General features: G+C 50.5%; 3 protein-coding genes and 1 long non-coding RNA gene across 15 annotated transcripts in view; 2 read left to right on the plus strand and 2 right to left on the minus strand.

The window, feature by feature from the left end:
- Positions 1 to 9666, minus strand: LOC137218389 (uncharacterized). Its single transcript, XR_010940686.1, has 4 exons — positions 9550 to 9666; positions 5565 to 5767; positions 4419 to 4543; positions 1 to 699 (listed from the first exon to the last, which is right to left on the minus strand). It is a non-coding gene; the product is annotated as an uncharacterized lncRNA (long non-coding RNA).
- On the plus strand, positions 3029 to 8825 carry SMPDL3B (sphingomyelin phosphodiesterase acid like 3B). 2 transcript variants are annotated; one of them, XM_067725052.1, is made up of 5 exons: positions 3029 to 3144; positions 4169 to 4341; positions 5478 to 5658; positions 5738 to 5871; positions 8146 to 8825. In XM_067725052.1, exons 2-5 carry the CDS (start codon positions 4270 to 4272, stop codon positions 8509 to 8511), a joined length of 753 nt encoding a protein of 250 aa, XP_067581153.1. In that variant the 5' UTR covers positions 3029 to 3144; positions 4169 to 4269; the 3' UTR covers positions 8512 to 8825. The 2 variants fall into 2 exon arrangements, with proteins under 2 accessions (XP_067581153.1, XP_067581152.1); XM_067725051.1 differs by lacking the exon at positions 3029 to 3144 and having other exon boundaries at positions 4179 to 4341; positions 5478 to 5871.
- On the plus strand, positions 9277 to 23982 carry XKR8 (XK related 8). The gene is made up of 3 exons (XM_067725050.1): positions 9277 to 9713; positions 11770 to 11966; positions 14726 to 23982. The coding sequence occupies exons 1-3, from the start codon at positions 9421 to 9423 to the stop codon at positions 15433 to 15435; spliced, it is 1200 nt and encodes a 399-aa protein (XP_067581151.1). The 5' UTR covers positions 9277 to 9420; the 3' UTR covers positions 15436 to 23982.
- The window catches only part of EYA3 (EYA transcriptional coactivator and phosphatase 3), a 104388-nt gene continuing 99218 nt past the window's right edge, over positions 18814 to 23983 (minus strand). For all 11 annotated transcript variants that reach the window (XM_067725039.1, XM_067725048.1, XM_067725046.1 and 8 more), the window contains one exon: positions 18814 to 22474. In XM_067725039.1, coding sequence (XP_067581140.1) covers positions 22394 to 22474 — 81 coding nt within the window. In that variant the 3' untranslated portion in view covers positions 18814 to 22393. The remainder of the gene's footprint in view (positions 22475 to 23983) is intronic.

Here is a 23983-nt window from a genome sequence, read left to right on the forward strand (position 1 = left end):
TAATGGATAAGAAAATGCTTTATTACTATGACTTAACATACAAGTGTAAATAAGATTTTACAGTTTATAACATGCTTGCACATTTATTGAATTTCCTAAATCCAAGATACCATTGGCTGTAAGATGTTTCATTATTTTATGTATTGCTAAGAAAAAAAATGCTCTCCGGGGAATTCCCTGGTGGTCCAGTGGTTAGGACTCAGCCTTTCACTGCAGGGGGCGCGGGTTCAATCCCTGGTCGGGGAACTAAGATCCTTTAAGTTGCATGGCGTGGCCAAAAGAAAAAAAAGAAAAGAAAATTGCTGTCCATTAAAGTATGACACAGAACTTTCTCATGGCCTCAATGGTAAGACATATCCCACTTATAGAGATGTTAAAATATGAACACATTGGAAGAGGTGAAATGAGGCATTATCTTATTTGAGAATGGTAGCAACACAGGTCAAGCAGAACACTCCCTATCATAGAGATAAATAAGCTGAAGCAACTTGTTGGAGAAGAGGAAGGGACTGAAATTTGAGCTTTTGGTTCCATGTCATGAGTTCTTCCTGCCACGTGCACCTGTGTCCCCCCCATCAGAGTCACTGTGAACACTGGTCCCTGTCTTTCCACCGATGGTAAACACAGGTGTGCAAGGCAAACTGGTCCAGGTCCTGCCACGCTCTAGCTGGGCCATCCTCTGGACACTCAGTGTTCTCCCTGTGCAAAATGAGGAAAATAATGGTACCTGACCAAAGGGTTGTTATGAGGATTAAATAAGGTAATCCATACATTCATTTAGTCAGTCAACAAATACTTGAGTGTCCTCTACGGGTGAGACAGCACGCTAGGGGTAGGGGATGTGGCCGTGAACAAGATGCCAGGTCATGCCCTCATGGAGCTTAGGCTTGTAAGGATCTTCTAACAGTGCCCGACACATGGAAGTGGCAAAAACCTGTTACCCCAAAACTGGGTTTGCCTCTTGGTGGGTGTCAAGCCAAAAGACACAACCAAGCCAAAGATCAGGAGAAGGAAGGATTGATTACTTGCAACAAGTAAGGAGAAAACCAGGGATCTTTCCAAATCAGTGTGTCCTTGAACAGCAAAACTGGGGAAGCTTTAAGCTAAGAATATATGCATATTCATGAAGGGGCTTGAGCAGGAGAATGCAACTTAGAATTGGGGCAAAGGTTGACAGAGTCCGAGCTTTAGTTGATTGAAGTCACAAGGGTCAGCAAAGGTCAGTATCATCATTCCTTAGGTTCCAGTTGATCTCATGGTTGAGGGGGTTTAAATTCTGCCAAACAGCTCAAGACAGTGCTTCAGGCTAATCTTGACCATTGAAACAGAACTGGGAGTCTTTACAACTGATTTATTATCTTTGCCCTTGTTACTTCTCTTGCCTGATAACAGTAGTTTGTTGTTTTGTTCCCTTAAGATCATTGTTACTGAGATCTGTTCAAGGGCAAGCATTGTAGCCAGGCTCAGATCCCAAAATGGCTTAGGCCAAAAATGGCTTCTCTTATGTCTCTGGGCACCTCCCACCTTATCTGCTTATAAACCGGGAGAGATAACCTCCCTTCTCATCTGCCTTTGGGATGCCAGGGATTTGTGTTTTCTCTTAAATGAATTCTTTTTTTTTTTAAATAAATATCAGAGCTGTATTTAATTCTGTTGTTTATTTATTCATTTTTGGCTGCATTGGGTCTTCGTTGCTGCGCGCAGGCTTTCTCTAGTTGCAGTGAGGGGGTGGGGCTCATGGCAGTGCGCAGGCTTCTCATTGCGGTGGCTTCTCTTGTGGCAGAGCACAGGCTCTAGGCATGCAGGCTCAGTAGTTGTGGCTTGTGGGCTCTAGAGTGCAGGCTCAGTAGTTGTGCACGGGCCTAGTTGCTCCGCGGCATGTGGGATCTTCCCAGACAAGGGCTTGAACCCATGTCCCCTGCATTGGCAGGCGGATTCTTAACCACTGTGCCACCAGGGAAGTCCTTAAATGAATTCTTATGGCTGCCTCCATCTATGTTAGAGAGGTGAGGTTTTCTTTCAGGCAGTCACAGCCATGACTTCTGGCTTTGTGAATAATTCCTCATGGGAATTCTACGGCCTCCTCCTTTGGCAGAGCTTAGCATTTCCAGCTCTTGTAGGCTATACAGGGTAAAGGGTTTGTTAGAATCATTTTTTCAAGTAGGAATTGGAGGCGCCAGGCTTCCTCATTGGTTCAAGTTCACTCCCTGGGGTAAGCCAAGCTCATATAAGGGCAAGGCCCTGCCTTGAGCTCAGAGGAGTTTTTGTTTACTCTCAAATATTTATTGAGCAACTACTACATGCCAGACACAGATATAAAATAAAAGCAGGAGTGAGGCTACTCACAAGGAAGAAATGAGTCTGACAGGCTCCCCTCTCCCTCCTGGGTTCATTCACAGGCCACATCCTCAGGGAGGCTCTCCTGACCCCCACTCCCACCCCTGTTATACACTCCCACAGCAAGTGGCTCTTCCCTTTTTGTGACAGCCATTACTCAATGCCTATCAACCCTATTGCACTGCCAGGCCTCTGGGCCTGGGCCTGGGGGCCCAGGTCTACACGTTTGCACGTACTAGGTGCTCAATAAATATTTGTTGATTCATGAATGAGTGAAACTCCCAAGGCCTTCCAGGGTGCAGCAGACCCCTTCCCTGACAGTAAGATGGATCTGGAATTGACAAGAACAAGGCACACTAAATGACCAAGTGGCTGATCACGGATCTAAAGGTTATTTGGATCTAGCTTTCTCCTCCTCATCTCATGCTTCATTTCTGACCACGGAACTTTCTGCTGGGAATGGAGTTAGAGAACTCACTGCTCTTCCTTCCCAGATCTGAGCCAAGTTCTGCCAGATTCTGTAATGTGGTTTTCTGCTTGGCTCTGTATTTTTCCTTATCTGTGCTATAGCTCTTCCCTATTAGCTCTGATAGCCAGTGGCTGAAACTAACTCCACTAAGCACTTTTGCATATATATTCTTATATATTTCTTTTTCCTCCCAGATACTAAAGTCTATGCAGCTTTGGGAAATCATGACTTTCACCCCAAAAACCAGTTCCCGGCTGGAAGCAACAATATCTACAATCGGGTAGCAGAGCTGTGGCGACCCTGGCTCAGTTACGAATCCTTCGCTCTCTTCAAAGAAGGTACTAACACCATTTGCTACTGTAAGGAGCACTTTATGCCAAGGTCTGATCTAATTTCATCTTCACAACATCCCCATGAAATAGGGACTGATTTTATCCCCATTTTACAGATAAGGAGACTGAGGCTTGAACATACCAAGTCACTTGGCCAAGGTCACCCAGCTTAGAGGAGGCAGACTTGGGAGTAGGATCCAGGGCTGATTCCAACGCCCATGTTCTTAACTCTACAGCACTAGTGAGGATCATAAGAGAATATTCACTGAGCATTTCCTGTGTGCCCGGAACTGCCCTCAGCACACTGCTAGACTCCTTACAACAATCCCAGGTAGGGGCAGTGGCCTTCAGTTCAGGCCAGGTTTCTCTTGCCACTGTTGACATTTGGGGCTGGATAATTCTTTGTTGGGGGGCTGTCTTGTACATTGTAGGGTGCGCATCCCTGGCCTCTATCCACTAGTTGCTAGTAACACCTCCAGGTGTGAAAACCAAAAATGTCTTTGGACATTGCCAAGTGTTCCCTTGGGGACAAAATCACCAGATTGAGAATCACTGGTTTGGAGACACAGTATCGCAAAGTGACCTGACCTCCTCTCCTTCCTTTCCTCAGTCCCTTGCTGTTGGGGCTCCCCACTGGTCAAACCCAACCAGAAGCTCACAGCACAGAAGCCCATGGATTTAACCCACAGCTCCTGGGGCAGAGAGCTGAGTGGAGAAGGGTTGACAGTGGATCTGGAGGGGCAAACACACCTCCATGTTATTCCCATTATACGGAGGAGGAAACTGAGGCATAGAGAGGTTAAGGAACTTTCCCAAGTTGTACAGCTAGAAGTGATAGAGCCAGGACTTGAACCCAGGCAGCCTGGCTCCAGAGCCTTTGGTCTTACCCACGATGCCACTCCTATGGGAAAGATGGGAAGGGAGGACGCAAGGGAAGGAGGAGGTGGGGGAGTGAAGTGGAGGGGGACAGAGGTGTGTCTGTTCGGAGGCTGGAGACCCCTTCAGATTCCTCCTGGCTGTGATGTCCTAGGTGCCTTCTATTCTGAGAAACTGCCGGGGCCAAGTGCGGCTGGGCGAATCGTGGTCCTCAACACCAATCTGTACTATAGCAACAACGAGCAGACGGCCGGCATGGCCGACCCTGGCCAGCAGTTCCAGTGGCTGGACGATGTGCTGACCAATGCGTCCCGAGCTGGGGAAATGGTAAGGGCTCCCCACTCCTCCTCTTCCCTCCCTGGGGTCTCTTCCCGTACAAGTCCCCCACTTTAGCACAGACTCACCCACTCACTTGAGATGCCCACATCCCAGAGGGTCCTTCATCAGCTTGGCACCTGAGAGGGCTGCTTCCATCCTCACAACAGCCTGTGAGGCTGGGACCCTGGAGTCCATTGCAGATGTGAGGCTCCTGGTGGGCAGTGACAGTCTCAAGTCACACAATAAGTGGTGGGGTCTAGACTAGAACCCTAGTCTCCAGAATCCAAGGCCAGCACAGCTGCAGCCACACCATGGGCTAGACCTCAAGGGGATGCCCTGCCCTTGAGGTGTGTCCGTCTAGTCTGCTGGGCTAGCAGGTCCCCGATGACTGAGCCTGTGTCTCATTTGCCTGAGTCCCTGCTCTGACCAGCGCATCCCAGCAGGATCTCATGGCCAGTGCTTTCGCCCTCACGATGCATCAGATACGTTGCTAAGTGCTTTACGTGGATGGTCTCATTTAACTCTCATATCTCCACCAGTCAGGTGTCCTTCCCGATGAGAAAACTGAAGCTCAGAGAGGTGACACACAGCTGGTGTCCAGCTGCAGCTTGGCTCCAAAGCTCATGCTCTTAACTGCCCTTCCTACCACTGCCCCCGCCCCCCATTCTACCTCTTGCAACGGGGACCAAGGGCCCAGGCATTGTTAGCTGAGAGACTCGAGGAATGTAAGACGTGAACACACATTACCACACAGCATATGCTACACAACCATGCAAGGAAGGTTTGGTTACAGTGCCTGAGCTCTCCAAGAAGAGAAGACTTGTCTCTGAAGGATCAGAAATGTTTCAGGAGGACGTATCCTTTGAGCTGGGTTTTGAAGCATGAGTAGCATTTACAGAAGTGAAAATGAGAAGGGCGCTCCAGGTGGCAGGCATAGGATGGGTAAAGGCACAGCGGGAGGGAAGCATGTGGCACATTCATTTCTGGGTACAGGGAGATGCCGGATCACCTGGGAGAGGGGTGGGGGAGAAGGTACCTTTGAGCCCATCTGCTTGCCTCTGGGGAGACGGGCAGGTTGTGAGAGGTAGAGATGAAGTGTTGTGGAAGGGGTCTCTGAGCCCCTGCTGGGCACCCCTTCCTCGTAGGTGTACATTATCGGCCATGTGCCCCCTGGGTTCTTTGAGAAGACGCGGAACAAAGCGTGGTTCCGGGAGGGCCCCAACCAGCAGTACCTTAAAGTGGTCCGGAAGCATCATCGAGTCATTGCAGGGCAGTTTTTCGGGCACCACCACACCGACAGCTTTCGGATGTTCTATGATGATGCAGGTACCCAACCTGGAGGGCCACGGCCAGACCAACGCCCTCTTTCCCTCGCCAGCCTCTCAGCTCCACTCTCTCTTGAAAGGTGTCCCCATCAGTGTCATGTTCCTTACACCTGGGGTCACCCCATGGAAAACCACGTTACCTGGAGTGGCCAACGGAGCCAACAATCCAGCCATCCGGCTGTTTGAATACGACCGAGACACACTGAGCCTGCAGGTCAGGAGCCTTGGGTCTGCTGGGGCCAGAGGAGGAGGGAGGAGGGACCTGATAACACCACTGCCTTCCCTAGCTGATCCACCCTCTGCTGACCCCTGAGACTCAGGAAGGTCAAGTTACTTCCACCCTTTTAGAGCTCAGGATCAGAAGAACCCTGGCTCTACCTCCAAATCCTGCCACCAAGTCAGGTCAATTCTCCAAATTGCCCTTTGCCCTGGATCATTGTCAAGGCCCCCTACTTGTTCTCCCCGCCTCCAGCACTGCCCTGCTGTAGCTCATCTGGTACAGCTAAGGGGGGGATTAATCTTTCTAAAGCACTTCTTGTCTCTTTCCTGCTCAAAAACCTTCAGTGGCTCCCCAGTGCTCCCAAGATAAGTTGGATCTCTTTGGCCTGGTATTCAAGGTCTCTCACAGTGTGACTCTCCTTGGCCTGGTATTCAAGGTCTCTCACAGTGTGACCTCAGGCCCACTGCCAGGTCTTCTCTACACTGACTACGCTGCAGCTAAGCAGGCCCCTAACTCAATGAGCAATCCCACACCTCCTGGGATGTGCTTGTGATTACTGAAATGACAAAGAAATATTATTCCTTAATGTATTCAACAGAACGTGTTAAGCCTCTGCCATGTGCCAGGCCCCGTGCTAAGCTCAGGAGATACATAAGCAAACAAAAGTCACTGCTCTCCTGGAGCTGACAGACAATAAACAAACACATAAAGTTAAGTGTGGCATGAAATAAGTGCTAAGGAGAAAAGAAAACAGGGTGAGGAGGCAGGTGGTGACACTTACGGGGTACATGTATATGTGTGTGGTGTTAGATGGGGCAGGGAAGTGTCACTGATAGGGTGACATTTGAATTCTGAGTAACTTCAGGGAGTGAGCCGTGGGAGCGTCTGCGGACGGGGCAGGAAGAGCACGCCAGGGGCCCAGGGTGGGAATGTGCTTGGTGTGTTAAGGGAGGAGCACGGAGGCCCACGAGGCCATGGCAGAGGTCGCGAGCGGATGGGGCGTCAGGTAATGTAGGCCATGAGGACGACTCTGGAATTTTAGAAAACCACCATTCTGCTGGGTGGAGAACAGGCTGTAGGGGGCAAGGGCAGACACAGGGGGATCAGTTAGGAGGTGACCACAGCCACTGAGAGGTGATGGTGGTCTGGGCCAGGGTGGCACCCGTGGGTGGTGAGGAGAGCCAGATCCTGGATGTATTTTGAAGGCAGAGCAGACAGGATTTGCTGGTGGATTGGATGAAGGGTGGAAGAGAACGCGAGGAGGCAACGAGGGCTCCAAGGCTTTGGCCAGAGCACCTGGAAGGATGAGGTTGCCATTTACCGAAACGGGCTCACTGCAGGAGAAGCAGATTTTGGAGGAAGACCAGAAGCCTGGCTTTCCTGTTAACTTTGGGATGTCTAAGTGGCATCCAGGTGAAAATGCTGAGGGAAGAGGCAGCTGTGTATTCATGTTGGAGTTCCAGAAAGTGGTGGGTACAGAGATTTAATCTGGGTGTTGAGAAAGGACATTTAAAACCAGGGACTGCATGAGTTAACCTGGGTCCTCGACTCTAGAGTGAATGTATATGGAGAAGAGGTCTGAGGATTTTTAAGAGTGTGGTCCATTGTCCACACGGGCACTCAGACCACAGGGTTCGGGGAAGACTAAATGAAATAATGTAAGGTGCCTAGCAAGAGATTGCCATCCATCCACGGCAGCTCCTCTTACCCCACCTCTCCTGACCTAAAGCAGATCTGCAAATTTAGGTGGAAAGTGTTGCACAGATAAACCCTTCCAGATTCTAGTCCTGAAAATGCACCTGAGTACTCAGGTTCTTGGGTGTAGCCCAAGCCCCCTTCAAAGCACAATTCAGCCAGGCACTCCACCCCACTGCTTTTATATTGCATTTTATCCAGTCTTTCTGCAAATATTTACTGACAATCTTCTGCGTACCCGGGAGCTTGCTAGAACAGAAAATGCACAGGCTATGGGGTAAACAAGCTGGGTTCCAATCCTGCCTCAGCCACCTGTGGGACCCTGGCCAAGGGAATTAACCTCTTTAGGACTCAGTTTCCTCATCTGTGAAATGGGGACAATAAGCACAGTTACCTCATCAGATTCAATCAGAGGATGTCTGCCAAGCATACCCGGCAACTAGTAAATGCTCAATAACTAAGAGCGGTCAGGATTATAGCTATTAGAATCTGGGGGCAAATGCAAGGTGGAGGATTGGGGGCGGAAGCGGACAGCTGCTCACAGCCGGGCCGCCTCGCGCGCCCCCTCTGCAGGACATGGAGACCTACTTCTTGAACCTGAGCCAGGCGAACGCGCTGGGGGCACCGCGCTGGAAGCTCGAGTACCGGGTGACCAGGGCCTACGGCGTGCCCGACGCAGGCGCCCGCTCTATGCACGCGGCGCTGGGCCGCATCGCCAGCGACCAGGACGCGCTGCAGCGCTACTACGTCTACAACTCGGTCAGTTACGACACGCTGGCCTGCGACGAGGCCTGCCAAACTGAGCACGTGTGCGCCCTGCGCGAAGTGGCCTTCGACGGGTATGCCGCCTGCCTGCGCGCCCCCGGCGTCGCGCCCGCGCCCCGCCTCGCACTCCTGCTGTTGGCGCTGCTGGGCCTGCGCACGCTGCTTGTGCCGTGACCTTGGGCGCCGCCCGCTGATTGGCTTGGCTCGCCTTCCTCCTGGTAAAATGGGGAGAGCATCACCCCCGAGAGGTGGACTTTCCACCCTTTCCCCGGCCTCCGCAGAATGAACTGGGACGGGACAGCCGATCAGGAAATGAAGCCCCAAGGGCCCCACCAGAAGCACATTTCTTTCAAGTTTCATGTTTTATCCCAAACACAATGCTCGTCGTGCATGTTCTGTTATTAATTTGTAAATCATGTTTAAAGTAACTCTCTTGCCCACTTATTGAATCCCCCTCCTCCTATTCGGATAATCCGAGTAAAATGAGCTGCCAGGAAGATGCGCCTGGTTGATCCAGTGCCCTCTGTCTCCCCTGGCACACGGCCCGGACTCGGAGGCAAACTTAGCAAAGTCCCTCAGTCAGGGATCGGAACGGGCCTTGGCGTTCTGTTGTTTTGTTTGGCAACAATGCAGACGTGAGACATCGCAGTTCTAGCCTGGGCGCTAATCTCCGGGCCAGATTCGCCGTTTTGGGTCTCCAGGAGCCTCAAATGTAAAACAAGGCGATTAGAAGCCTCCTAAGCTAAGGGCATTGCGCCTCGGACGGTCCGTCTTCGGGCCTAGCGGTCCTCGGGGCCCTCAGGGCTCAGCGGGGCTGGGGTGAGAGTGCGGGGATGCCTAGGCAGGCGGCAGGGCCAGGGATCTGTGGGACCGCTGATACCCCAACCGCGGGGTCTACGGACCTCGCTCCTCCCCGGACAGGGCGGGACGGGGAAGTCCCGCCCCGCAGCCCGAGTCCTGGGCGGCCCCGAGGGCTGTGTCCGCCTCCTTCCTGCCACCGCGACCCTGGGCAGGGAGGGCGACCCTGGGCCGGGAGGGTGGGTCCGAGCCCAGAAGAGAAAGAGGGGCAGAGGCTGGCGGGTCATGCCCTGGTCGCCACGCGCCGCTCTCTTCTGGGACCTGGTCCTGGGCGTATTGGGCACCCTCGCCTTCCTGATCGACCTGGGCGCCGACCTGTGGGCCGCGAGCCAGTATGTGCTCAGCGGTCGCTACCTGTGGGCCGCGCTAGTGCTGGCGCTGTTGGGCCTCTCCTCAGTCGCGCTGCAGCTCTTCAGCTGGGTCTGGCTGCGCGCCGACCTCTCCATCCCGCACGCGCCGAAGCCCCCGGGCCACTGCCTGGCGCTGTTGCATGTCCTGCAGCTGGGCTACCTATACAGGTGAGCGCCCTGCCCTCCGGGAGAGGGAGGGGGAACGGAAGTCAACGTCACCTCCTGAAGCTGGGCTGGTAGCGCAGGTGAGAGCCCTGACCCCGCGACGGGGGCGGAGAGGAGAGGACTGAGACCCTGAGGAGGAAACTAAGCCCCTTGTAGTTTAGCGGGCGCCTCCCCCTACAGGTGAGCTCCTGATCCCTGATGAGGGAGAAATCCGGCTGGCAGCCCTCAGAGCTCATGAACAGCACCCTTCCTGGCACAGCTGAAGAAACTGAGGCCCAGAGAGGGAAGGGAGGCACATGACTTGGAGTTGGACCCTTTGGGATCCAATCCTGGCTTTACCACCCGTGTGGCTTTATTCCTGCCTTTCTCTGAGCCTCAGTTTCCTCCTCTGTTAAAGGAGGTAGTGATCTCGAGATAGGTGTGGCTGGCAGGCCTGTGGTGAAGGGCAGAGAGGGAAGTGCCCCGCACAGTGCCTGGTGGCAACAGACCTCCCGTTGCTTTTAGCTGTGGGTGGAGCCTTGGGCAATTCACTTGACCCCTCTGGGTCTCAGTTTACTCATTGTTCCAGAGGCTCACAGTGTAAGGATTAAATGGAATGAGACCTGTAAATTGCCCTGGTGCAGAGTAGGCAGGCAGCACGTGTCAGCTAGCTTCATGATCAGCTGGGTCACCCTGGAGTTGCAGCAGCCCTGACCCCCAGAGCAGCGCTTGTTCCCTCATGGCCAGTGCCTCCCACCCTGTCTTTCCCAGTTGTATTCTCCCTGAACACTTGCTCCCCACCCCACCCCCTCATTCCCAGACCAAGCAAGAGGGCAAAGGTGGGGTCTGACACATCCATGTCCCTGGAGCCATGTAGGGTTGGGCTCGGGCGGGGGCCCTCTAGAGATGGGGAAACTGAAATGAAGGGGTCAGAGTCATGTGAAGTCAGGACATGATGTGGTCTGGGTTGGCATGGGATGGACGGAGCCAGGATCTGCTCTTGAATCCATGTTTACAGATTCTCTCCAGATCTTGCCTTGAGTCTCGAGGAGTGGGCGAGAGGAGCTTTGAATGTTGCAGTGTTGCCTGAGGGACTGTCCAGGCATCAATAACACCTTGGGTGAACACGAAGGGGCACAGTTATTGCAGTCCTGGCAGCCCGCAGTGAGCCCTGAATCTATAATTACATCATGTATCTTCTGTTTCTGCTGAGCATGAGTCAGACAGACTGTACTGAGCTTTGGTTGAGAAAACGGTGTCTCTGTTCCTGCCTGTGACTAGGCTGAGGCCTCTGCCAGGGCACTGGGGGACCTCCCCCCGCCCCAAACTCGGGCCTGCTCCCTGAGTGTGTTGTCAAGTTCATCCAGGGGAAGTGACAGTAAACATCTGATGAATGAACTTGCAATGAGTGAATGGCCTCACCTTCCAATAGCCAACTGAGGTCAGTTCTGGGCGGGGGGAGATCTTGGTCCATCCTCCACTGCCCCCTCATGCCAGTGGATCTCTCAGGCCTGTCTGTCCAACCTCTGGACTCCCTTAACTCTGCCCCGTCTGTTCCCATCACTCTGGGCAGGCCTGTTAAATGGATCCCTGGGTGCTCTTTCTGTAGCACAGTAGGACCTGTCTTGCCTGTGCTCAGAAGCTCTCAATGGCTTCCTTCCCCACAGGATCCTAAGAAATTCTTACACTTGCTAAAATTTGAGAATGCTCACTTTAGGCAATTTCCCAGTACACCTTTCAAATTCAAACAGCTTTGGGTCCAAATCCTGTTTCCACTGCTCATTTGCTCTTTGGTCCTGTTTCCCCATCTGTAAAATGGGGATATTGTAAAGGAGTAAAAGGGACAAGGTTTGTGATGAGCTTGGTATGGTGGCTACCGCAGAAGTAATAGCTGTTGTATTTATCCCCACTTCACAGATGAAGAAACAAGTTCAGTGAGGTAAGTCGCTTGCCCAAGGCCTTATAGCATGTATGTGACGAGCTAGGATTTGAGCCTGTCTGCATCCACTCGATGGGTAGGGAAAGAGGAATGCCACAGGATGCTAACTGGGCCCCTTGGGGCATCGTGTGTACTGCCTAGGTGCGTGCAGGGGCTGCGGCAGGGGCTGCTGGTGTGGCGGCAGGAGGTGCCTACCCAGTTCGACTTGGCCTATGCCGACTTCCTCTCCCTGGACATCAGCATGCTGCGGCTCTTTGAGACCTTCCTGGAGATGACACCGCAGCTCACACTGGTGCTGGCCATCATGCTGCAGAGCGGCAGCGCCGAGTACTACCAGTGTGAGTGTCAGGCCCTCGGCCAGCCTCCCTTTTACACCTTGGGAAAGTTGCCCACAAGTGTCAGAAAGGTTTTCACTCTTTTATAAAGGCTGCTTAGAAAATAGGAGAATGTCCTTTAGTCGGGCAGGTCTGTGTTCAAATCCAAAGTTATGCTCTAGCCTTGAGTTTGGACAAAGGACCCCACCTCTCTGAGCTATCAGTTTGTTCTCATCTGGACAAATAAATGGATGTCATAAATGATCCTACCTCATAAGGTTAATGAAAGGTTTAAGTGAAGTGATGCCTATAAAGCCTGTGCCTAGTGCATAATAAATCTTAAGTGTAATTTTTACAATTTTGGAGATAACAGGTGAAGTGTGTAGGGTGCCTGATGCCTAATAAGCAATTTGTTGATTAATAGATAAATTACTGAGCGCCTTTGTACATGCAGAGTGCCTTTTTTTTTTTTTTTTCTGTTACGCGGGCCTCTCACTGTTGTGGCCTCTCCCGTTGCAAAGCACAGGCTCCGGACGTGCAGACTCAGCGGCCATGGCTCATGGGCCCAGCCGCTCCGCGGCATGTGGGATCTTCCCGGACTGGGGCACGAACCCGTGTCCCCTGCATCGGCAGGCGGACTCTCAACCGCTGCGCCACCAGGGAAGCCCCGTGCCTTTGTTTTGATCGAGCACCTTTGTGCCTGTCCCTGTGTTAGGAACACCACAGTGAATAAGGAGATGGACACAGCCCCTGGCCTGCCAGGACCATAGACTGTAAAGCAGGTAGTTACAGGAAAGCATGTGGAGTGATCTGAAAAGGAAGAGGCGGGTGGCCTCATAAAACACAGGAGAGGTTTGTGCAAAGAGAAGCTTTGGGAGGGCTTTTAGGGAAGTTGCCCAAGGTCACAGGCCAGCTGGCAGCCAAGTTAGGACTCCAGCTCACATCTGATTCAGGGTCTAGGCTTCCCCTTCTCCTCCTCAGCCCTTGCACACCTGCTGCCGTACCAGGCACAGCCTCCCAAGGAGCCAGTCCCAGCTCTGCCTCCACTCTCTGTGGGACTTGGAGATCCCCTCTCTGGCCTCAGTTTCCACAGCTGTACAAGCTGGGGAGTTGGACTCCGTCTCCAAGGGCCCTTTCAGTTTGCTAATCTGAGGCTGCAGTATTAATTGAAAAACAAAACAAAAACCAGTAATAGCGGCCATCACGATTGAGCGCCTGCTATCAGCCGGCACTGAGGAAAGTGCTTTATTGTCATCATGGCTCACATTCATAGCGCCTCTAGTTTGGTGCTGTATTTATCTCCATTTTACACAAGAGGAAAGAGATGCCGAAAGGTGAAGCGATTTGCCCTGGGACACACAGCACTCACTGTGCGCGTACCGTCGGGCCTCTGTCTGTGAGTCCCGCATCCACAGATTCAGAGGGCTGACTCTTATGCCATTTTATATTAGGGACTTGAGCATCCGCGGATTTTGGGAACCAATCCCCTGTGGATACTGAGGGATAACTGTGTTTTTTGTTTGTCTCTTTGGAGGCAGTGGGTGTCTAGGACCAGGGCTAAATGGGGACAGTCTACGCTGTGTATGGAGGGAGTGGGGATGGGGGATTGAGGGAAGAGACAGGTTTTCCCAACTTTTGTTTAGCAAACATGTATTCAGCTGCTGTTATATGCCAGCTTCTGGGGGATCCCTGGGGAGCAGAATCTGTTTCCTACCCTGAAGGAGCTCAGAGATGAGGAAATAATTACTGTGTGATAAGACTCCAGAGAGGAATGGGGTGCTATAGGAGCTGCACAGCGGAGTGGGGTGGGCTGGGGTCCAGATGGGTGACTATAGGGGATAATGAAGCCAGAACTTGCAGGGTAAGGAGGAGTAGGCCAGGGGAACCAGGGCGTGGGTCCACCTAATACCAAGGGCACCGCTTGTCAGGTCAGAGAATGCGGCACGCTGGCAAACTGGAGGAACATCAGCCCTGACGAGACCGTGAGTGTGGGGTGGTTACAAAGGCCACAGATCTGATTCCAGGCTGGGAGTGGGTTCCTGACCCGTAGCAGGTCCCCAGCGAACATCTGTTGACTGAATGCAATAGGGAGGGGGCGGGGAGGAAGCAGTCTAGAGATGCTTCCAGCCCTCGTTGGAGGGCCTGGTGCTTCTAGTCCAGGATGGGCAACTAGGAGGTGGGATAGGATCCCCACTGTACACTTCGAGTCTTGGAAAATCAAAACCGGGGCCCAGTCTGAGGGTGGAGGGGAGTAGAGGCTGAACCACCCGTATAACAGGGACATCCCTTTTGGCCCCGGAAGGCAGCTTCAGCTAGAGGCCTGTCGCCACCCTATGGGATTTCCTGCTTCCCTTTCTGAGACTAAGAAGGGGGAACTGGACTGCTGATTTTCAGATCCAAGAAAGGCGTGGGCTCTTCCAGGAAAGGAAGGGTTACAGGGCCCTAGAAGATGCTCAGGGTGTGGCCAAGGCCCAGGGGTGCCAGATGCTGGGTGACAGGGGTGCCGATGAGAGTGTATAAGTCACACACCTTCTCATCCGTGAAAAATATAACCGTGGTAGCACCTGAAAAGGAAAGGTTTGCGGTGAAGGGCAGACTCCATATGGATCCTAGCTCTGTTTGGGGTTGTGTGAACTTACTGGTCTCCAGCTGTAGTTTTCAACAAATTGGGGTCCGTAATACCCACGTCAGCGTAGCTACGAGGCCTTCGCAGTACCCGTGGCCTCTGGGGAGTGCCTGCAGGCTGCCCGCAGGGCTCACCTGTCTCCTCTTCCTCTTCGTAGGGGTCAGCATCTGCACGTCCTTTGTGGGTATCTCGTGGGCACTGCTTGACTACCACCGGGCCCTGCGCACCTGCCTCCCCTCCAAGCCCCTCCTGGGGCTGGGTGCCTCCGTGATCTACTTCCTGTGGAACCTGCTGCTGCTGTGGCCCCGAGTCCTGGTCGTGGCCCTGTTCTCGGCCCTCTTCCCCCGCTGTGTGGCCCTGCACTTCTTGGGCCTGTGGCTGGTGTTGCTGTTCTGGGTGTGGCTTCAGGGCACGGACTTTATGCCAGATCCCTGCTCCGAGTGGCTGTACCGGGCAACGGTGGCCACCATCCTTTATTTCTCCTGGTTCAACGTGGCTGAGGGCCGAACCCGAGGCCGTGCTACCATCCACCTGGCGTTCCTCCTGAATGATAGCCTTCTGCTGGTGGTCGCCTGGGTGACTCAGAGCACCTGGCTGCCCAGCGGTTGCCTGCTGCAGAGGCTGCTGCCTGCGGCCGGCGCCTGCTTCCTCCTGGGGCTGGCTCTGCGGCTGGTCTACTACCGCTGGCTGCACCCCAGCTGCCGCTGGGAGCCTGACCAGGTGGACGGGACCCGGGGTCTGCACTCCCTCGAGGGGCGTCAGCTGCCTCAGAACAGGCGCATGGCCCATTTGGCTAAGAACTTTTTCCCCAAAGGTAGGGATGAGGCTGCTTTGCCATGGAAGGGAGAGGTGAATGGTGTCCTTTGAGGCAGGGTCAGACCCAGCCAAGGGGACTGAAGGCCAGATGGAATCAGTTGGTAGAATGTAGAAGATAAGCTGCTTATGCTGCTGTGGGCCTTGATTCACTCAACGAGCACTCGATGCCTGATCTGTGCCAGGCGCTGGAGACCAGAGTTGAGTAAGACAGAGGCCTGCCCTCAAGGAGGAGAACAAGACGAGAAGGGCTGGGCCCTGGAGGGTCCAGGGCCCCAATTATGTATGAAACACTTTGGGAGGAAAGAAGAGACCGCCTCTTCCCTTCCCCCCAAACAAGTATAACCCCAAAGCATCCCAGTGTTGGTATTTTTACCTCCCTGGCTACCTCTAAAATAATTGGTGGAGCTGTTGTCCCACCCTTGGTTCCCCTGTCCTGGGCTGGAAGGCCCCAGGACCTCCAGGATGTGTTCTCTGGAATTCTTCCTCCCCTGCCCCACCCCAGTCATTCAATTCATTTAGCAAATGTTTACCGAGGGCCTTTTACGTGCCAGAAGCATCATTCTAGCCTTGGCAGATCAGCTGCCATTCCACCTTCACCCCTTACCCTCTCCAGATACTCCAGAACAGGCTCTCAGGCTGGAAGCCAGGGATGCCCGACTGCCTGTCAGCCCTGTCAGCCCCTCCAAGGCCTTAGTGCAGCTGGCCCGGCCTCTGCCTCTGCTCTCAAGGGGCGACCTTTCAACCAAGTGCCTTGTGAACCTGCGGTCTGGGCCGTGGCTCGGCCCGCTGAGTATGTTTTTGTGCTTCAGGCAGTGTACTTTCTACCTCAGTCTGTGTGGGTGGAAGAGGTGTGTGTATCTGCGTCTCTGTAAGCGAGAGACACGTGTGTTGTCTTTGTTGAACAGTATTATTAGATTATTATTAAAACCTCATGAAATCCCCTAGCCTAGTTGTGTCATTAAATCCGCCACCAAGTTCAAAGCTGCCTGGAAAAAAGGGGTCAGGGACGCAAAGTCCTCCTCTCAAAGTCGGTAAAGGCCCTGGGACCAGAGAAGAGGGCTGGCTTAGGCAAGACTTCTTAACCTTGTTTTCTAAGCGTCAGGAGCTGGTGAGCCAGTGTGGTGTTGACCGCTCAGGTGGGCATCAGAACCCAGATCTGGGCTGACTCTAGCTTGTGCTCTTAGCCGGCTCTGCTGCTGGGCCTGGCGGGAGTAGGTACACCTTTGGTATCAGGAAGTGAATACGCGAGCGCAGGTGAAGGAAGGTCTTTTTGCTGGGAGGTCACTGGGAGCGATGCAGTGATGACAGGGGATGTGGATGTGGGCAGTGGTGTTGGGGAAGTCTGTGGTTTGGAGAAAGAAGGAGCAGGGAAAGGGCTCTGGAGACAGAAGGAAATCATCACCACTGGGACGGGATCCAGGAGAGTCTGTTATTCATTCATTCATCTAGTGGAGACACAGTAAACAGAATAAGTGAAAGAATGTATCAGATAGTGTTAAGTGCTAAAAGAAAAATAAGGTAGGGAGAGTGCGTGTGTGTTGTAGGTGGGAGTTACAATTTTATATAGAATGGCCGGGAAGGCCTCCCTGAGAAACTGATATACGCCCTAAAGGAGGTGAGGATGACAGCCACGCAGATGTGCTTTATTCCAGACACCAAGTCAGCAGTGACTGGATGAAGGAGGGCTTGTAGCAGTTATACTGGCCTGGAGCCAAGGCTGACACAGAGATGAAGGTTGGGAGCAGGGAGGAACTCTGGGAAGATGATGCTGGTGCTTTTTACATACACAGAATGGTAGAGGTAGAAAGGATCTCCAGGATCACTTAGTCCAATGATTTTCAGACTTCTGAATTTCATGAACCAATATAATGGCCAACATGGTTGCCAAGTTAACTTTAATGAAAAAGGGCATAAAAACTACCACCATCTATTATCTTGTCTTATGAAAGGACATATAACCTCAGAAAAAGGATCATTTTTTAAATTGACTATAAACACACATTTGCACACACACAAAAGTGAAATCATTATTTTTCTCAACTCATAGGGAATATCAAGGGTTGAGACCTCAGAGAGCAGGCTTGGCCTTTATAAATCCCTGGGCTTAGTGTCCAACCTAGCCTCAAACATAGCTTCTAAGGGGTTCACTAAAACAAATACTTGCTCTCAACTATACTTCAATTAAAACAAAACAAAACAAAACTTGCTACATTGACTTTTCTCTACTTCTTCCTGTCATATGTGGAGAAGACTAGGCTCTGGGGAGATGCCATACATGCCCAAACAGATGATGCAGTGTAGTGTCTCAGGCTATTTCCCCTGAGAAAATCCAAAGAGATGTTTAATTTTTTGGCTAAGCTCTCATCTGTATTCTCTAGATGAAATTGTCAAAGAAGGGTAACAGGTATGTAATTTAAAAAGCTGTGGAATTTAGTGGTCGTTTCATTTGTAAATAAAGTTTACAGAATCAAGAATTTAAAAAAGATGACAGTGATGTTACTTGTAATTAGAAATTTCCTTTGAAGATTTCCATTGTTTTTTTTTTTTTATGTCAAGAAACTTGTTTTTGAAGAATAAAAAAGCTCTTGATTTGCTCATTTTAACCTGCCACCGGAAAGGTTCTTGAGAAACGTGCAGACGTTATACCTATTGGAGGGGGAGATGGAGATGTCTACTCTTTGGGCTTAAAAACTAATAACACTCTGATCCCTGTACTTCTGACCGATGAACAAGTTTGCTTCAACTATATTGTGGCTCAAAATGTGCATCTTCTGATGAAAAGATTTAATGCCTCAGAATACAAGACAACCCCCTCTTTTCTGGGGGGAATTAATTTGGGGAAAAATACACCTTATAGTCTGACATGTATGGTACTTGGAAGCTAGAACCCAATTCTAATCTCCATTGGAAAAAAAGGCAAAAGGATTCCTGACTGTTTTCCAGACCAATGAACAGTCAGACTCAAATCTAAAGAAATGAAAAGAGAAAAAAGTAGTTGATGTAACATGAAAACAAGCCAAATCAAACAGTTTGGTATCAATTTGTCAGTTTTATTGCTTTTGCATTTTAAGCTCAGCACAGCAAGGTATTGATTTTTTTCATAATTAAATTTCAGCACATTTGACAGCAAATGAAATCTCTTGGCGTTCCAGTCCTAAACTTTGAAAAGTGATGTATTTTAGAAACAATTACGAAATAAACTTTCCCTTGCAAATTATTTTAAAATATTTACTTTATTTTCTCATTTATTTATACCAAGTGGTTAGTTTTATTTGTTTGTTTCTTTTGGTGAAATTAATGACTCAGTTACTGAAAGGGTGGCATCTTTCTAATGAGCTCTTCTGATTTTTTATGAAGCCCTACTTAGAAGCCTACTCAGCTGGGCAACTGGGCTGATCCTACTCAGAAAAGACACAGGAGCAAACCATATAGAAAATAAAAACTTTATTTTTTCAAGTTTACAAGATAGTTCCCATTACATATAACATTATGGTCAAGGACTCTACAGCCACAAATGCCCGCAGTCACATAAATATATCTAATCAGTGCCTTTTCCTGCTAAATGAGGCATCTGAAGTCCAGAGGGTCATGTTTGGAGTAGAGGTCGTCCTTAATGGGATGGCTCCCATCAGTGCATTAGGAACTAGCTAAGTAACCTTGCTTGCTAGAGCTGTCTGACTCAGAGGAGAGGAAGGGACAGAGGGCCTGCTGATCAGAGGTGGGACAGAACTAGATTTTCTCTCGTGGTTTAAGATATTTCAAAATCTCAGAATTCAGATTTGGCCTCTACAGGGTATTTGGGGAATTCCAACTTTTGGATGAAAAAGGAAGCCAATTTAGTGGTAAGAAACAGAAGGCTGCTTAAGAGGGGTCCTAACTGCCCCCTTCCTGCAGGAGTGAGGAGGGGAAGGCCCCAAGCCCACCAGCCCTGGGCTTAGACCATCGCTCTCCCAGGAGGAGGGAGAGCGTGGCTCCGCCCCTCGGCTCCTCTCCCCCACGGTTCAGTGGCACCGACACCCATTCAAGGTAGTGAACGTCTAGAAGCTCCATATACTGCAGCTGGAGTTTGCCGACCAGATTCTGCTTGGAGCTTTAACGCGAACAAGTTTTTGTAAACTGCGAACAAGCTGTGGCACAAGTCTCCTGGGACACTAGCTTTGCTCCCCCCAACTCGCAGAAGACAGGAATACCCCAAACGAAATAAAAGCCCAAGTAGGCATCTGAATCTGGAGCAGGCATCCACTCTCCTGGACACCACCAGCTGCCCCAGGGGCACCGGACAGGGTGATGCTAAGGCACAGTCAGTTTTACATTCGAAAGTAAAGCCACCTCTTAAACCCAGGACACAGATGACAACTCGATTCCCTACTAGAGACGGCCTAGCTCTCACCACGAAACGTGCAGACCCATCTTACAGAACCCACGGTGCCCAGCTGGGAAAAGGACTCATCATGTGGCTTATTCCATGGGGACTCTTTCTAGTAAAGAGGGCTTCCCCCTTGATGAAAGGACCCACAGTATCCTTTCGACCTCAGCCTCCAAGAACTCGTGGTGCTGCCTACTTATTTTCCTCTCCAGACCTCTGTGCTGGGGAAGAGGAAAGCACAGGCTCCAAGAAGATCACTGGGCTCCCTGAACAATTCATTTTGGCAAAGAGGAGCCAGGAAGCTCCATTTTCTGTCTACCCTCTAAACAACCAGAAAAGAGCAAAGGCGGCACTGCTCAGAGAGCTTCCTCACCTCTCTTAGCCAATTTCAAGTTCCTTTTGCAAAGACCTAAGCCGTGCAGTCAGAGCAGGAGGGAAAAGGCCATCGCAAAGGGACTCCAAGTCATATTCTAGGAATAAAGAGCTTGTCCCAGCGGGCAGGGAGAGGGAAGTGTGTGTGTGTGGACCTGTGTGCACGACGTGGGTACTGCTCTGCAGCCTGAAGCACAGCGCCAACAGAGTGGCCTTTGTCCAGGGCAAGAAACCAACAGCTCTACTGCCGGTACGGGGAGGGCTTGGGGCCTGGAAGTACAGACCCACCCTAAAGCATTCTAAGATAAATTACCAAGCAAGGCAGAGCAGCATCTGGGCAACTATGCTGAACTCAGACCAAGAAGGTCCGCCTCAGGCTTTGTATTTCCCGTCCAAAGGAAACAGGCCAAAGAGGCAGCTAAGTAATGAGCACTGACTTGAGCTCCTCTCCAAAAACATCTTCTCTAAAACTGAGTCACGAAGCACTTCCTCAATCAGTTCTGAGGCAATGTGTGTATACCAGCCTTTCTCTGGGTGACCTGGCTTTGGAAGGAACCTGACCCCTTTGTGCTGCAACATCTCTGAAAATGGATATGCAGAATCTCTGAGTACAAGCATTTATAGCTGGGGTTGGTCAAGGATGCCTCCTACTAAGGACCCAGACTGCACCTCTCTGAGGTGCTTATAAAATCACCTCTCTCTGTGCAACCTGGAAGAGGCCGAACTTCCTCAGCTCTACGGAAGTTTATTCTGCCTGAGCAGATGCCCAGGCCAGTCTTGGAGGGATGGGGCATCCACAAACACAGCTGGACTGAAGGCTGCGACCAGTGCCTGGGCACCCACCGATCCTCCCAGAAGTCAGGTTGAGAGATGTTCCTGCATTGGGCCCAAGATTGAGTTTTCAGGCATGGAGTAGGGGGTCTACAACCTCATTTAAATCAGGAAAGTGTTTCTGGCCTTCTGGTTTCCCATTTTAGAAGGGGATTTGAGAAGTGGGAAGGGTATATTCCATGGGAAAACTGGGTTGTGATCATGGCAATCTGTTCTTCAGTTTCAGGCTGAGATCTGGGTAAATACATGTCCAGAACACCTTTCAACAGGGCTTAAAGGATTCAAAGAAAGTCAAATCCCTTCGTAGTTTTGGCCAAAATGTGATTATGAACCTTTTCTCAGACTTGACTACTTGGGTCCAAAGCCTGGGGACTGGCCAGAGCTGCATGGGGGTGGACATGAAGTACAGAGAGCAGGAAAGGGCCAAGAGCCCAGCACTGATGACTAAGAAGGGCGAGGGCGCTGTAGAGGTGAACATGTGTTGGGGAAGGGTGCTTCTCTGCAGGAGGAAAAGGTGGAATCTTCTTGTTTCAAGAGCCAAAGAAGTGGAAATTCCTAAGAAGCCTTAGTTCTTCTCTCCAGTTTGGAGGTAAGCCCCTTGGGACATATCCTTTGACTAAGAGTCAAGCTGAAGGCTTACAATTTACTGTCTAAGAGAAGGAGTTTCTAGGGTTGTGCCATTTGGTGAAAGGGGAGAGGGACTGGAAAGGGGACTAAGGCTTCTAGGATGGGAACCAGCAAAGTCTACAGTGAATCAGTGTCCATGCCCCACAGTGCAGCCAGCCAGGAGATGGAGGAGCCGGAAGGAAACCGCCCGAGAGAGCAGGGCGCTGGGCAGCTGAGGAGGTGCTACCGTCACAGAGAGGTATCTCAGATAGTTCAGTTACGAGTTTCCAAGGAAACTTTACAGACCCCTTTCTTGCTAGAAAGAGGGCGGGAACCTGCTTCAGAGACCAGACCCTTACCTATAAAAATAACATATACATTCACTGGGAATATGTTCTACAGCTAAGGAGATTACAAAGACTGCAAGAGATGTTATTATAAAAGTCTGCTGCGTTTATCCTATCACCACAAGTTAACGGCAGTTCTCAATCTGGTCACGGAGGCAGAGTGCAACTCTGCCCCAAGAATTTCCTTTTCTTTTTCTTCATTTATTTTGACACAAAATAAAACAAAACAAAACCCAGAAGAGTTAAAAGCACTGTAGCTGCGGTGAGTCTATTGTTCTCTCAATCCAACTGTCTTCCGCTCCTATGTGAGGATGAACACGGGGCTGCAGCTCACTCTTAGCAAAAATAAGCTTCATCTCTTGCAGCTGTTGGTTTTGATTGTGTTCTCGCCAGCATTCCATGGAGAAAGAGTTCCCAGTTGGTTCCGGTCTCTAGCTCCTCTCAGGAGTGAAAAGGAGCTCGCGGGGAAGGCTCTTCATTCCAGTTCTTAGAGAAAATCAAGCTCCAAAGCCTGGTGGAGGGACACCAGGTCTCCGTGGTTTGTGATCCTCCAGAAGGGCATGTTGTGCTGGAAGGGGGAGGAGGGAGGGACACTGGTTAACCCAACTTCTTTTGGGAGCTTATATTTACCCACACCCCTTCCCCCACAGACCTCTCCCCAAAGTACTTGGTAACCCTCCTTACTCCTGCCCACCTCATAAGACTGTCATACGGATCAAGTAAGTCATGTGTAAAGGGACATATGTATACTACAAGACACTTACAGATGGGAGAGATTTTTATTACAGAGTTACAGTGGTAACTCTGTGCTTGTATGAGACAGATTTGTTCTAGCTACTATGTACGATCCTCAGGATCAAATAAAATGACCCATGTAAGAAATCAGTATTAATACAGTATTATATTTTCTTATGGATAGTCTATTTTCTATAAGGTTCAGAGCTGCAAAGCCCAAATCTTGTCCATGACCAAGATGAAGAACAGAGATATCTAGAAAATAATAATCCCACTATATTATGTGATCAGAGTTATGTCCAGAATACTGTGTGCCATTCTGGAAGCCATATTTTAAAGAAGGGCTTTGAAAAACATGAGTGTTGGAAACCATGTTCTATAAAGCTGAGGAAATTACCTTTACTAATCATTTTGTTCAGACTGGTTGCAAGTTACCTGGAATACTGAAAGTCCTAGAACACAGTTCTTTTGGCATGTAACTCAGTGCTTTTTCAAGCCTGCTGCTCACGCATAATATTTAAAAGGCCTTGAATATACTGAAGAGGAAGCAGACTTGTTATGTTGTGCTCAGAAGTGCCAGATTAGGACCAGGATACAAAACAGAAATTTTAGTTCAATGGAAGGAGGAATATCCTAAGAGCCTGGATGACCCCACAGTGGAACAGGATACCTGGGAAGCAGTCTCCTCACCCTTAGGTATATTCAAGCAAGGACTAGAAAGTCTTCCGTCACAGAGGGTGCAGAAAAGATCCCTCAGAGGGAGGAGACTGAGATCTAAGGCATTTTCCGATGGGTGTACTCTGTGGCAGATGACTAGAAGCGTGCGCTTAGAGACACAAAGTCTGATAATGACTTGAGTTGTTCTTCTATCTCCCCCACTCCCTTCTTCTTCAGACCAAGAAGCACTGATGTCTACATCCACTAGCGTCTTCCCCAGAGGGCAACAAGCACTTTAGAATTAAAGCTGGAAAGCCTGGAAAAGTCTGAATGATTGGCCTTTAGTGTAAAGTCTCACGCTCTTGAGAAAGCATTGACCTCTAAGACGAAGATGCAAGATGGGGCCCACGTCAGGTTTAATGATTGGCGTCCTTGTAGCAGGGCTCAAAGATTTTAAGATTTTAGAGTGGCAGGGAGGAGAGAGAAGGGGAGGATCTAACAACTTACAGGGAAAACTCTGCATGGGGAAAAAAATGACCCTCTTTTTTTTTAAAAGAAAAATGGGAGAGGAATAGGAAGAAGAGAACACTGTAAATGCACAACAGATTACTACGATTTCTGAGTCTTACCATTCTTCTAATTGCTCAATGTATTCCCATACAGACTATTTACTTTGCCATGTTAC

This window comes from Pseudorca crassidens, chromosome 2, assembly GCF_039906515.1.
Source record: "Pseudorca crassidens isolate mPseCra1 chromosome 2, mPseCra1.hap1, whole genome shotgun sequence".
In the NCBI taxonomy this organism is placed as follows: domain Eukaryota; kingdom Metazoa; phylum Chordata; class Mammalia; order Artiodactyla; family Delphinidae; genus Pseudorca; species Pseudorca crassidens.

What these genes read in the sequence shown, in the direction of transcription:
- SMPDL3B (XM_067725051.1), top strand. Translation starts at nt 4,319, where the DNA reads ATGCGTCCCGAGCTGGGGAAATG. An exon ending in CGTCCCGAGCTGGGGAAATG is followed by an intron (nt 4,342 to 5,477) that starts GTAAGGGCTCCC and finishes CCTTCCTCGTAG; the next exon opens with GTGTACATTATCGGCCATGT. An exon ending in GAGACACACTGAGCCTGCAG is followed by an intron (nt 5,872 to 8,145) that starts GTCAGGAGCCTT and finishes CCCCCTCTGCAG; the next exon opens with GACATGGAGACCTACTTCTT.
- XKR8 (XM_067725050.1), top strand. Translation starts at nt 9,421, where the DNA reads ATGCCCTGGTCGCCACGCGCCGCTCTCTTCTGGGACCTGGTCCTGGGC. An exon ending in CAGCTGGGCTACCTATACAG is followed by an intron (nt 9,714 to 11,769) that starts GTGAGCGCCCTG and finishes TGTACTGCCTAG; the next exon opens with GTGCGTGCAGGGGCTGCGGC. An exon ending in CAGCGCCGAGTACTACCAGT is followed by an intron (nt 11,967 to 14,725) that starts GTGAGTGTCAGG and finishes TCCTCTTCGTAG; the next exon opens with GGGTCAGCATCTGCACGTCC.